The sequence below is a fragment of the Chiloscyllium punctatum genome, chromosome 45, assembly GCF_047496795.1.
Source record: "Chiloscyllium punctatum isolate Juve2018m chromosome 45, sChiPun1.3, whole genome shotgun sequence".
In the NCBI taxonomy this organism is placed as follows: domain Eukaryota; kingdom Metazoa; phylum Chordata; class Chondrichthyes; order Orectolobiformes; family Hemiscylliidae; genus Chiloscyllium; species Chiloscyllium punctatum.
This window is the reverse complement of record NC_092783.1, coordinates 13,826,665-13,841,935: the sequence shown is the minus strand read 5'-3', so window position 1 is coordinate 13,841,935 and position 15,271 is coordinate 13,826,665. Positions and strand designations below refer to the sequence as shown.

General features: G+C 38.5%; 1 protein-coding gene across 1 annotated transcript in view; it reads right to left on the bottom strand.

Moving 5' to 3' along the window:
• Positions 1-225: 225 nt before the first annotated feature.
• The window catches only part of ilrun (inflammation and lipid regulator with UBA-like and NBR1-like domains), a 79,802-nt gene continuing 64,756 nt past the window's right edge, over positions 226-15,271 (bottom strand). Inside the window, exon 5 of the mRNA XM_072563322.1 lies at positions 226-492. Within this exon, the coding sequence (XP_072419423.1) occupies positions 376-492 (117 nt within the window). The 3' untranslated portion in view covers positions 226-375. The remainder of the gene's footprint in view (positions 493-15,271) is intronic.

The window sequence follows — 15,271 nt, the reverse complement described above, 5'->3', positions numbered from 1 at the left end:
GACTCATCCATTTCTTTCATTCCCTCCCTTCTAGTTCTCTACTACTCTCCCCCAACCCTCCTTTCAAGCTCATGCTACATTTCCTGTTCCTCAACTTCGTGCTTAGTGCTAACCTGTACAGCTTCACTTTTTGATAGAATTTATACCATTTTAGATCTCTGTACAAACTTCATGTAGAACAAAATTGATAGGCAATACAATATTTGTTTATTCCATGCTTTATGTTCTTAAAGGCTTCATGTAGCTTATTGTACAGAAATAGGCAAGACAGAGTTGGCTGATGTTGCTTTAATACTAATGCATTTTGCCAAACTGGTGTAGGATCCAGGTTTGTGTCTGTGCTCGACAAGTATAGCCAAGCGCTGGGTTAAATGTTTAGTTTTTCAAAGATTTGCAATCTACATCACTTGGTTCACTTTCGAGTTCCTCCTCCAGAGCACCATTGGTACACTGGAAATAGGTCACATCCATGGTCTTGCAGCTGGGTTCAATCTATGTTTTAAAAAAACAAAGTAATCGCCATTAAATTTTGTGAAATGCTTCAAGAATATCAGAAACCAAAATCTTATTAGTCATGCAATAAACAATAAAATCGTTTTGAGTATCTTTGAATTTGAAGTTTGATTAGAGGGGCGTGTTTCTCAATTTTGTTTGATACTGGAGTATAATTTCAAAGATGAAAGGTGTTTACAATACAATAACTGGAAGCTGCCTTTTCCACAACAAAGTAATAAATAACTAATTAGTTTGTCTGCATTCTATACTGGAAACACCTTTGGTTTCCTTTAGCATACTAACAGAAAGAGCTGTTGAAAATACCTTTTGGCAGAATAGCTTTACAAAACTGGACATGGGACTTGGAAACAAAGCATTGGAGACAAATGCTGCTCGAAGGTTATTAACAAGACAGGAAATTGCAGGAAGAAAGGTATGTCCCAGGTCACAGGACAGTAAGTCACAAAATTTGGTCTTTAAACCATGCTAGTTAACTTGTCAACCTGTGAAATACATAATATTTCACACCTATTACACCGGTCTTGCACACAGGAAGTAAAAAGTCCATTTGATTCAGAACTAAACCTAAATTGACAGCTCAATTTTACAGATATTGGAGAAACCCGCAAGCAGAATTATAAAATAAAATCACCAGATCAGAAAGCAGATACAAGATTATTTTAAGCAAGTAATTTGAGTGAATTAACTGATCATTACACCCGTGAAAATATGTGCATCAAAAACAAAACTTTAAATTATTAGGGTCTTTTGTCATTTGTATGGTACCGATTTGTATGGAAACTAGGCTGCTTTTAAATTTCAATTCTTCTTGTGTACCAAAGTGCCCTGATATAACAGCTCCTGCCCTGCAACTATCATTGCCTGAGCATAAACAAATTTCTAGCAAATTTTAAAAAAAGGTGCAAGAAAGGTGAGAAGAATCACCAGGATTCTAGAGGTTACAATGGTTCATTGAATTGTCAAAACATTATCTAGCGTTATGAGCACATTACCAATGCAGTGTTTGGGAAATTAAGAAGTTTTATTCTTGTAAAAATGAAAATGGGAGCTGGAAACTGTTATCCTTACGTCATGAGCAACAGTCAGATTTCCACTGGCTAAAAGGATTCACATGGGTGATCAAAGATAAACTACCAGTCTCTGGAAATATAGTATATATCAAAAAAGTATCGGAGTCCTTGCCAGCAATCATCACAGAGGGCGATGTTTTGAGGGAACCGTTTTCTTCAACTGGAAGATGGACCAGAAGGAATTGAGACAAAACCCAGGGTGAATTCCTTCCCAAACACTTGTGTGCTATTTGTCATATCTAAACTGTTGTTTCTTAACCAACTGCAAATATCTGACAAATGGTCATTTGCCCACGTTAATTGTGGTAACAAAGCCCCAAAATCTAATACCATGGAATATTGGAAGGTAGCAAAATTGAATTTAGATTCTAATGCTAATCAAAATTTAACAGAGAAAACACATGGAACAATTTTAAATCGTGCAAAAACAGACTTCCTAAAAAAGTTTCACAAGTAATTAATTCATGGGATGTGGACATCACTGGCTAGGCCAGCATTTATCACCCATCTCTAATTGCCCAGAAGGCAGTTACCGGTATACATTAATCGGTCTTCCACATTGCTGTGCCTGTGGAGTCAAAGTGTAGGCCAGATCAGGTAAGCACAATAGTTTCCTTCCCTAAAGGACATTAGTGAACCAGTTGGGCTTTTTTGGATAATCAACAATGGCTGAATGATATTAGACTCCAAATTCCAGATATTTATTGACTTCAAATTCCACTGTTTCTCCAGCACATTACCAGATCTCTGATTAGTTGGCTAACGAGAATGCTACTAGGGCATCACCCCCTCTCAAACTAATTTCCTATCTGAAGCAATTTTACATTTATGTGGTGCCTTTAGCAATTACAAGATATTGTTTAGCAATTCTGCTCCTATATCTTATGGCTTCAAAGTAATTTACAGAAACAAACACTGAGATGCAGGAGAATTGGGAAGAATGACAAATGTTCCTTTAAAGAGGTGAGCTCTAGGGCAGAGGTGGTGAATAAGTGTTAAGGATACTCCAGAGCTTCTGAATATGGGACAAAGTGACTCCAGGATGAACAAATGGTACAAGAGGAACAAAGTTGTTTGGCATTGCAGATTGGGCCAGAAAACTAGTGATGAGTGTTTGGAGTGAGGGGGTGGGGGACAAATCTGTTGTCATGAAAGCATTTCAACATGAAGAAAATATTAGTCTTGAAACAATGAAAGCTTTTTAGCCAATAAACACCAGCAGGCACAAGATACGTGGGTGAATGGAAATTGTTGCAGGGTAGAATTAGTTATAAGGATGAGCTAAGTTCATGAAGCATAGAGTAGAGGAAGCCGGCTAAAAGGACATTGAAATAATTTAGTTTAGAACTGACAGTTGTTGATCTAATAATAAAGGATGTATTTTAACAGCAAGCAGCAAAACTTGAGATTTCAGAAGTATCACTTCTGTAATTCTGAGAGATACTTAATTCCACAGAAAACAGATGTTTTGAAATTCAAGGCGGGGGGGGGGGGGGGGGGGGGGGTAAGAGTACAAAAGTAGGGAAATCTCAGATGACAAGCAACATGAATTCAACTGGGACAACACTACTATTATAGGACAAGCCAAACAGAGAACAGCCAGGGAATTCCTAGGAGCATGGCATTCATCCACAGATTCAAATCAATAAGCACATCGACCTGGACCCAATATACCGGCCACTGCAGTGGACAGCTGGAACTGACAACTGGAAGCGGCAGATACAAACCATTACAAATGCCAGAGGAAACATCACATAAGTGCTTCACAGGAGGCTCCCAAGCACTGAGAATATCACCTAGGCAGGGGACGAAACATCTGCAACACAAATTCCCAGCTCGGCGAACAGAACCACGATAATGAGCACCCGAGCTACAAATCTTCTCCCAAACTTTGAGTAGGGAAATCTTGTTTCAACTGTACAGAACATTGGTGAGACTGCAACTAGAATACTGCTTTGTTTTGTGTTGTTTTGTTAACTTTATTTAGGAAAGGATATATTTGCTCATTAAGTGGTAAGTGTTTCTATCACTGGGATTCAATACCTGTTCCATAGATGTAAATAATATGTCCCAACATGTCAGAACAGATTGATTAGAAATTGTGTCTGTAGCAGTTTGCAGAAAGCATTTGGAACATGGGTTGATTAGCTCTGTCAGTTGGTGCAATAACTGACATTAACACTCAGATGATCTTATTGAAACATGCAAAATCTGAGGGACTTGGCAGGGTAGATACTGACAAAACTTTTCTCCTCATAGGAACCTACAAAGGGGCATAGTTTAAAACTATGAAGTCTTCTATTTTAAATGGAGACGTGAGATTCTGCCTCAGAGGGTTGTTAGCCTTAGAATTTCCTTAAACCAAAAGTGAAGGCTGTGTAATTGAATATATTTAAGCGCAAGTTTACAAATTATGATCAACAATAATTGTAATGTTGGCCCAAGATGCCCATTTCCTGCACTTATTTCTTAAGAACAAAACCAGAAATTGCTGGTAAAGCTCAGTAGATCTGGCAGCATTTGTGGAGAGAAATCAGAGTTAATGTTTTGGATCAACTGCCCCTTCCTCAAAATTGTTCTTGACCCAATAATTATTCTTCCGACAATTTGTTTTACAGCATCCGCAGTTCTTTAGGCTACTGTTTTTTTATTATCTTGGGCATGTTGACATAATATGCACTTAAGTTTTGGCTAAAATTAAGTGCTCAAAAGTTAAAAATAACTTGTGGAAATGATCAAACTAACTTGATGTTGCAAATGATGAACAGACCTTAATATCTGGGACTAGGATCAAAACTCAACCAAGTATTTTGAGATGGAAGTTGATGTTCTCAACTGTGAAGATCTTTCATTTAATGAGCCTGACATAGTTGCTCATAAATACTGGCTCATGTTACTGAATTGGCAATCTTACCTAACAACCACACTGTCATATTTACACTAATGTGGGTTTGCACCTTCTAGCTGATGCATTGAGTCGAGGAAATTTCATAGGCAGGTATCCAATGCTGGAAACATTTGATGCTGACATCAAATATCTCGCCAGGACAAATATCTCGCCAGGACAAATATCTCGCCAGGACAAATATCTCGCCAGGACAAATATCTCGCCAGGACAAATATCTCGCCAGGACAAATATCTCGCCAGGACAAATATCTCGCCAGGACAAATATCTCGCCAGGACAAATATCTCCTCTTCTATTTAAGTTCTGCTTTCAAATAAGAGTTACAGGCTAAAAAAAAGCTTCTCCAGTTAACAGATGCTATTTTACGTACAGCTTTTTTATTTAAAATCTGCAATCGCAGGTTAAATTTTCTTTATCTGCACGGAAACCACTTATGCAGAAGTTTGCTGCCATTTTAAGAAGTGCTGTCATGACGGTTTGATGGAGGCCATTCAGACCTGGAGATAGAAATGTAATGCATCTGAAAAACATTATCCAGTCTTGTATTTTAAAAGACTGAGCCACTCAGGTTTACTTTAAATCTTGCTGCAAAATCTTTGCTCTTAAATGCTGCAGTTCTAATAAAGTATCCTGCCCCTCCCCAACAAGATCTCAAAAATACTCTCCGATTCAGAGCACTTTTCACAGCTTCAGAATATTCCAAAATATATTACAGCTAACCTTTGCAAGTGCAGTCACTGTTGTAATGTAGGAAACATGATAACCAATCTCACCTTAGCAAGATCCCACAATAGCATTAAAACAACCAGATCATCTGTTTACATGATGTTGACTGTTGGATAAATATTGGCCAACCACAAAGGATAATGTCCTTATTCTTTTTAAAAAAAAATTGTCACAGAATCTTTTACACTCACCTTAAAGCAGATGAGACCTTCAGTAGTGCAGAACTTCTTTGGCATTGCCAACCACCTAGGTTTTTGCTTTGAAATCTCTGAATTACATCTTCAATTCACAACTTTCTGACTCCAAGGCAAATATGTTACTCTACAGTTATAATGGCAGCCATGATGTGGAGGTGCCGGTGTTAGACTGGGGTGGGCAAAGTTAAAAATCAGACAACACCAGGTTATCGGAGCACTAGCTTTTGGGGCGATGCTCCTTCATCAGGTAACTGGGCTGGTGTTGAGAGATTTTTAACTACAGTTATAATGACACTGAAATTGTACAATAGGAAATGGTATCAAATCAACAGAAGTTTCTACAACCTCACCAACTCCTCTCCCACCCTCCCAATCACCCAGAAACAAAATGTTCCTCTGTTTTGGCACACTGTCCTGAATACAGTAACCCATTCCATTTCATAATTCTGCAAATGTCAACAGCCTTTTCATGGCATACTTTCCATGTGGCATTGCTTAATGTGATACTGGATTAGTGGTGCTGGAAGAGCACAGCAGTTCAGGCAGCATCCAGCGAGCAGCGAAATCAACGTTTCGGGCAAAAGCCCTTCATCAGGAATTACCTTGCTTAATGTGAACCTATCCTATCAGAAATAGCAATATATTTATTTGTTTTCATTTCCAAGACTTGTCCTGTTGAAGCAAGTTTTGAACACTTGCTGCTGCAGCCGAGGTCAGACAACACACATCAGATACCTTCTTAAACTGCCTGACCCGGTACAAATTGATAGTAACCGTTTCCACAAGGAGAACAGATGTAATATATTTCTGAAATATCCCTTGATTATCACAAGCGCTGATTATTAAATTCAAATATATAACCAATGGGATGGTTGGTGGACACAATGACATCCAAAACCGGAGATGGGTAAATACAATAAATTTCCTTTCCAACCAAGTGCAGATTATCAAAAGTTAAGTAAACTGGCTAGACCACGTTTTGCTTCGCTCTGATCACCATGTTTACAGTAAGGATGTAGAGCACTGACTTAGGTACAAAATAAGTTTACAATGGTGACACCTGGACTGTGAAGTCATAATGATCTTTAAAAACTGAACAATCTTGAGCACTTTTCTCTAGAAAAAAAGAAATTTGAGAGGTGATGTCTTGGAATTTATGGAGGCCTTAACAGGATAGACTTGGGTATGCTTGCACTTGTACATATGGTCCCTAATGACCTCACCTTAAGACAGTCACCAATAAATCCTGTAAGGAATTCAGGGGTAACATTTTTACTCAAGAGTTGTAAGGTGGAACTTACTATTATATGTAACAGACAGGGATTCTCAAACCCATTGCTCCAAATGCCTGCTGTAGCAGATTTTTAAACAGTGGGCTTCTGACTCACTGTTAATTCAACATCAAAATCCATCAGCTCCAGTACTCAGACCTGCCACCATAATCTCCCAGTGGCAGTGGTCAATTTGATCAAGAGCCAGTTTCACGTAGGCTCTATGAACAGCTGCCATGAACAAGTAGCAGTCAGCCAAATAAAGATTAATTAAGTAAACCATACACTAACTGTTCACTCTTGGCCCATTTATTCTACAAATGAGTTGACCTATAATGATCTGGTGTGATGCACACCAGATTTAAACATGACAGTAGAAGTCCATTCAGTCCATAGGCCTATTCCACCATTTAAATGATATCATGGGTGATCTGATTAATCTTCAACTCCACTTTCCTGCCTTTCCCATAATCCTGGATTCCCTTACTGATTAAAAAAAAACTGTCTGTCTCAGTCATGAATATACTTAGCAACCCAGCCTCAACAGCTCTTTGCTGTAAGTAATTCCAAAGATTCACGACCTTCTGAGATAAGAAATTCCTCACCTCTATCTTAAACACATTTCAGAGGGCTGAAATTAGCCCTCTGTCTGAGACTGTCCCACAAAAGCGGAACACTTCCATTTCTACTCTGTCAAGTCTTGTATGTTTCAATAAGGTTGACTCATTGTTCTAAATTCCAATCGTTACAGCCCCCAACTAAATCAACCACTTCTCATAAGACAGTCCGTCTGTGCTTGGTAATGCTGCATATTACAAACCTTTTTAAAAAGAACACTTGTAAAGCTTGCATTTGTCAAATCACAAAAAATTATCACATCTACACCCAGTTTAAACCACTACTAAATCACTCAAGCTTCTAATTTATGCCAAATGCTCTTTAACTATCTAGGTTAAAGGACAAGTGGTAAAATAAGAGCAAAATCTTGAATTCCTGGAGTTTCAAATTGAGTCAACAGATGACAGAGCTTCTTTTTTAATGTGAAACCCTCAAATGGTAGGTAAAGTCAATTAGCAGTTGGAATTCAGATCAAAGTTTATGGAATGCCACTACCTATGATCATACAAAAATTTGCAATAAAATCCTAATGAACCACATAATGCAGCAAATGACAATACCACATTGGTTTCATGGAGTTACCCTTAGAGGTTAAAATTTAGACCAGGAGCTCAGTCCTGCATCTACATGTAATCTGGCAATACTTGGTGATGGAACTGTCTGGGTGGGAGAATAAAAGCAATGCGCATCGTGCCAACAATTCATAGCATGATGGAAAATAACATTTGCTTCACCTCATGAGGGTGGGTGGGGAAGAAATTTCAGTAAATCAAATAAGTTACTATGAATGATAGTTCCACCAGGTATTTTGTGATCATGTTTTAATAGTAATCATCCAAGATAATGGCTAGAGGCCTCATTACTATTAATATATCTAGACATATGCCAATCTGCATTTTGTATAACTTGAATTATATCATGTGGATTAAAATATTATATCACTGATTTTATTTACAAAGGCTTCACTTAGTGTCTTTAATATTACTAGAATTAATATGAAATTGAAAAACTACACTGAGAAAGGACAACTTCAGGATTTTTAATTAGAGACAAGCTCAAATATATTTTAGTTACTGTCCAAGCAACTTTGTTTCCAGTGCTGTATGGTTCATTTAATAAGTCTGTTCCTACACACTGACAAAACAGAATTTCAAGTTTACTCAAAATACGCAAAATAGCCGCTTACTTTCTCTTACACCAATACAGGGCAATTCCTTACTTTGGTTTGGGCTGTGGGAGGAAAAATTTAATTGAAGGACCATGAAGCATCTAAACATTACAATCACTTCACAGTTAATAAGTCATGTATTAAATTCCTTGGCTCCTGCTGTGCAGGGTTAGCCTGATTTTGGCCAAACGTTTCTTGCTTTGTTCACTATCAAATGCCATAGATTTGAACACAATTGTTCTGTCTTGAATACTTGGAAACTGCATTATGGTGTCTTAATTCAAAGCCAAATTCCTAAAAGACAGAAGGAATTAATGTTATGAATTAGCAAAATTTCATAATACCTGACATAGAGATATTAAAGAAAATTTTAATTTCAAGAGAGCAATTCAACCTAAAAGAATGAAAATTTAAGTTATTTTTAAGGCATCCCTGTGACCTTTGAAAATTCAAGGCGAAGGTCTTACTGTTCCATAGCAAAATGATTTATTATTTTCATTTTTTTGATATTAAGAAAACATAGACATAACAGAACTTGATGGAATATTGAACTAAATATCATTCATTAAACTCTTAATTTAGTCACAATGTTTTTACTTGTTACAGATATATCGCCTTTGAAGACTTTTGCATTAATATGGATCTTTCTTCTAATGACCTCCCATATCAGCAATATAAATACAATTGAAATTGAGCAAATCAAACTTTAGTTGTCACTGTTAGGAGATATTTGAAGAAAGTGAGGACTGCAGATGCTGGAGATCAGAATCAAAGTGTGGTGCTGGAAAAGCACAGCTGGTCAGGCAGCATCCGAGGAGCAGCAGTCATGTTTCGAGCACAAACTCTTCAATCAGGATATCACCCAAGCTTTGTATATTTTGCTTATTTTCATATCTTAACCCTCATCCACAGTTAGAAGAACAAAGTATTTCATAAGAGTCCTATGGACAAGAAGATTCAAAAGTTTTGAGAGAAAAGAGAGACAGGAAAATGCTTTTTGAAAGTATAACTTAATTGACACAGAAAATAGGCAAAACTTGTTATAAATATCTTCTTGGTAGTTGTGCACACCTATATTTAATGACCTTCATTTTACTTGGGAAGAAAAATATTGTATGAAAGAAAGCACTGTACATTAAACCAGTAAGGATAGACAACACCTCCTCGTCCACCCAAATCACAGGGATGCCCCACTAGGCTGTATAGTTTGTCCCCAACCACATCCTGTACACACTAACAACTGTGGGGCCTATTTCTGCCTCAAATCCATTTACAAGTTTTCTGACAACACCAAGATTGTAGGTTGGATCTCAAACAATGACAAGACCCAAAACAGGAAATTCAGTATGTCCTCAAGGACTCATACCAACTTTTGTAGATACACTGTAGAAAGCATCCTAATCTGGATGCATTACTGCTTGGTATGGCAACTGCTCTTCCCAAGACCGCATGAAACTAGAGTCGTGAAACTAGAAACTAGAAACTAGTTTCTCTAGAAACTAGAGACTAGAGTCCATCACCCAAAACAGCTTTCCATCCATTGACTCAATCTATAGTTCCCAGTGCCTTGAGAAAGCAAGCAACATAATGAGAGACCCCTCTCACCTGTCATACTTTCTTCCACCCTCTTCTGTCAGGCACAACATATAAAAGTTTGAATACACGTATGAACAGTTTCAAGGACTTCTTCCCGGTGTTATTTGACTTTTGATTAGATCACTCAAATGTTAATTCTGATCTCTCTCTGTGCACATCTGCAGATGTAACACTGTATTCTGCACTCTGTTCTGCTACCCTGATGTATCTTCTATGATATGATCTGCCTCTTTAGTATGCAAAACACTTTTCACTGTATCAAAATCAATGCTTTGCGGAGACATACTGTATATGTAAAACTTGTGCAGTTCGCCACAATAGCTAGATACTTCCTGCTAAAAGTTGAGTCAGTTATGCATTAGGTGATGGTGGTCCATGCTATTTTTTTTTCATGATCTATTCAATAGACTGGCTATAAAAATAAAAATGATTATACTTTCAGGGATAGTTGGGTGATATGAAATATGACAAGGATGAGGCGGCTCAGGTTCACAACCTTTAAAAGGAGCCCTTCAAGTAAACAATGTCATTTAAGAGCTAACTGAATATTGTTTGCATGAAGCACAAAATAAAGTTTAAGGTATGAACATATGCAACGCTTATGTAAAACTGTAGTAAGGTATGTTTTACACAACAGAAGAACGTTGAAGCTACCGAGAGGAAAGTGTACATTTACAGAGTCTCAGAATTGTAATGAGCAGAAAGAGGTCATTTGGCCCACTGCACTTGCACCAGTTCTATTAGCTAGTACAGGTACACAATGCTTTATCTGAAAAGCTTGGAACCAGCTGGTTTTCGGAATTGTTCGAATTTCGGAATAAGTGACAGTTCAACAGTGAAATTTTTTTAAAAATTAACTAACAGCAGACTTATTGTGAGTAACGGGCCATGAGAAAGAATTGAGGTCAGCCAGTGCTGGGCCACGCACCCCCCCATGTCACATCTAAGTGATACACATCGAACGGGTGTGGAGTTGGGTTAACTGTTTGCATGCCAAACAACCTTGTTAATGAGATTAAAAACTTCACAAAAAAAAACCCTTCAGATTTTGGAGCTTTTTGGATTTCAGGATTTTGGATAAAGGGTTGTCCACCTGCGCCAATCTCCTGCCTTTTTCCCCATATCACTGCAGACAATTTCTATTCAAATAATCATCCAAAGTCCTCTTGAATCGCTCAACTGAACCTGCCTCTATGCACTGTATTCCAGTTCCTAACTCCTCGCTGTCTGAAAACACTTTCACATCACCCTTGCTTCATTTGCACATCATTTCAAATCTATAACCTCTCTTGTCTTTCTTTTATGAGTGGGAACAGTTTCACCTTCTCCGCCCAGCCTGCTCCATTTTGAAAAACTCTATCAGATCGTCCCACAGCCTTCTTCTCTCCAAGAACAGTCCCAAGTTCTTCTTGTAAATCCCTTTTGCATTCTCTCCAATGCATTCCCACCTTTCCTATTATGCAGTGCACACAACTGTAGAGAATACTCCAGCTGATGTCCAATATGCATCTTGTAAAAGTTCAACATCACGTCCTCGACCCTTGTACTCTATAACCCATTAATAAAGCAATGAACACTGTTTTAACTGCTCCCTCCACCTGCCTTGCCACCTCCAATGATCTGTGCACATTCACATCTGGGTTTCTCAACTCCTGGACACACTTTAGAAACGTACCCCCTATTTTGTAGTGTTTTTCAATATACATCTGACCAAAGCACATCACCTCACTTTTCTACACTGAACCTAATCTGCCACCTATCAGCTCACTCTGAAATTGTCCCCTATACACTAAGATCTAGATCATTATTATACATCAGGAAAAGAAAAAGGCCTATGCCAACTGCTGAGAAACTTCACAACAAACTTTCTTCCAGCCCAAAAAATATCTATTGACTATTTCTTTTGGTTTCCTATCACTCAGTTCATATTTCATATCCACGTTGCTACTGCCCTTTTATGCCATGACCTTCAACTTTTCTCAGTGTGGAATAGGACTCTATCAAACGCCTGGAGGTTCATGCATACTACATCAATAATGTTATCTCATCAACCCTTTCTGTTACCTCTTCAAAAAACTCCAAGTTTGTTTTCTTCATCAACCCACCTTTTTCCATGTGACTACTAATTTTTTCCTGAATAATTGTTTCCATAAGTTTCCCCATCACCAAAGTTACACTAATTGGTCGGTAATTGCTGGGATTACCCTTACTACTTTTCTTGAAGGCCATAATTTTTGCAATTCTCTAGTCTTCTGGCAAAGCTGATAGAAGGGTGAGTGGTGAGGAGGATGCAAGGATATTGTATTGTGACTGTGACAGGCTGAGTGAGTGAACAAATGCATGGCAGATGGAGTATAATGTTGCTAAATGACATCATGCACTTTGATAGCAAAAATATGAAGGCAGATAATTAATTGAATGGCTATAAATTAAAGGGAAAATGTTCAGCAAAACCTGGGTGTCCTCATTAACTCATTACTGAAGTGAAGTGCAGGCAGTAAAGAAGGCAATCTATGTTGGCCTGCATAGAAGATGATTTGGAGGACCTGAACAGGCATGACTTGCTTCATTTATAGAGGACACTGGTTTATGCAGTGTTTATCTCTTTATCCGGGGAAGGACATTCTTGCTATAGAGAGTGCAGTGAAACTTTACCAAATTGATTCCTGGGATGGCAGGTCTGACGCAACAGGAGAGATTGAGTCAGTTTTATAATAATAAGCAGAGCGGTGGTGGTGGTGGGGGTGGGTTCACAGTTAGAATTTTATAAGTTTCTATGAGAATTCTAAGACAACTACACAGCTTACATGCAAGATGGTTGTTCAAAGGATTGAGTCATTTTGAACTAAGGTTCACAGTTTAAGGATAAGGGGTAAATCTTATAGGACTGAGATAAGGAGAAAGTTCTTCATCTGAGAATGGTGAGCCTGTGGAATTCACTCTCTCAGAAAGTGATCGAGGCCAAAACATTTTGTGTTTTCAAAAAGGTGGTACATAAAAACCTGTGGTAAAGGGGTCAGGCCTTTTATTTTGAAGGCGACAAGATGATACTATTTAGCTTGATGATCAGCCATGATCATTACAAATATTGGAGCATGCTCGAGTAGCTGAATGGCCAACTCCTCTTCATTTCCATATTTCTATATTTAATGCCTTACACCTGTCCTAAGTACATTATTTCTTTCTAATAGAAATTTCTACTTCCTCGGATACCCAGGGATCGAACAAAGGCTTACAAATTGTGTAAGGTAAAAATAAACAAAAAAGAGACTCTGATAATTTCAAGAGATCTGTAATTTTAACAACTTCTTTTTCCTTTTAGCACCAAAATTCTCCCAGGATACGAAAAGTGTATCATTTATTTTAAATATCTTGGAAAATAGATAAGTAGTTTTGACCAAAGTACAAAAACACTAGATGCTAAATTGCTTACTATGAGCTAACTTATTAATTCATATTAAGCAGTACCAATAAAAATTCTTAAGGAAGATTACTTACCTTTCGATATAGTCTTCCTCATCCTCTCAGCATAAATGCAATGTATATAAGTAGTTCTCCTATAACGTGGGTTTATTAATTGTGATTTGTTTATAATGTGATTTGTGAATTGCCAACTTTTTTTCAAGTGAACTCCTGTTCGCTGTTATGGGATTCTTACCATCAGCATTAGGTGTGCGAGGACTGACTCCGTGTCGGTGTCACATGATCAGTCAGTTTGTGTGCTTTCTCATGAAGAACTTCGTGAAAGGTATTGTGAAATGTTTGTGTCCACAACCTGAGGACAAGAAGCTGGGAGTAATCTAAGAGTGAAATTTCACTGGAATTGACTAACAGTAAAATATAGTGTTGAGGAGCAGTTTGAAACTTGGCTCTGTTACTTGTATTCAGAGCTTTTTTTCTTTTTGTTTAATAAAATGCTTAGATGTTAAAGAATATCTGCAGACTCATGTGAATCTGTTTCAGTGACTAATCACTATAGTAGGTAAAAACATGGACTGCAGATGCTGGAAACCAGAATCTAGGTTAGAGTGGTGCTGGAAAAGTACAGCAGGTCAGGCAACATCCGAGGAGCAGGATCTGCCTGACCTGCTGTGCTTTTCCAGCACCACTCTAATCTGATCACTAGAGTAACCAACTGCAAAAAAAAACCAAAATCAGCAAAGGGGCTTGGGCATGATCAGTCAGCTACTCAGGGTGGTCACAGTCAGGAAACCCCGCATACAGTACATGAAGGAGCAAAAGGTGGGTAGCACACTTACTTTTGGTGCATGTGTGGAATGTCCTGAATGGGTGAGTAGGCTGTGCAGAAGAGATTCAGGGCTAGTGAGCATGAGTGTGAGTGAGGATGGTATTGCAGGAAATGGTGGGTACAGCAGCAGAGATGAAGTGAGTGTGAAGTATCAACCAGAAGATGGTGGCACTTTCACTGGCAAAGTGTAGAAGGTCATTGATTTTCTTCCTACATTCTGTGCATTCCTTCAGATGGTTGAGACGGCACTGGCCTGGATGGTAACCAGGTGGGCACTGTTCCAGTAGAATGCTGTCCACTGTTGGCCAGGGAGAAAGGATCTCCTGCGTCTGCATTACTCCATCCCTAGCAGCAGCATCTCCATGTCTCTGCCCAGAAAGAGGCTATTTTCCTGGTAATTGTCTGCCACATCCAGGGCCAAAGTGAGGAATAATGCAGGGCACCTCCAGACTGACAGCTCTTCTGTGGGTGCACGATATCTTTTTAAAGAAGGTGCTGCACCACAAATGTTGGTAAATTGAGAGAGTCAGGAATGGTGCATTGTTTTGGAAATGGCACATGGTGTTAGAATGCGAGAGAGGGGTACCAAAGGGTGGGACAGATAATAAATCAGGCAGGTTTTATAAAATAAGGTGCTAGATGTCTCCAAACATCACAATGTGCAAACCTCGAAAAATACTTGGCAAAACTTGGCAACACCTAGCGAAAAACATTAAGAGTCAGCGTTTGCCATCAATGATCAGTGCATTGAGTATAGGAGTTGGGAGGTCATGTTGTGGCTGAACAGGACATTGGTTAGGCCACTTTTGGAATATTGTATTCAGTTCTGGTCTCCCAGCTATAGGAAAGATGTTGTGAAACTTGAAAGGATTCAGTAAAAATTTACAAGGATAATGCCAGGGTTGGAGGGTTTAAGCTATAGGGAGAGGCTGAAATGGTTGAGCTATTTCCCC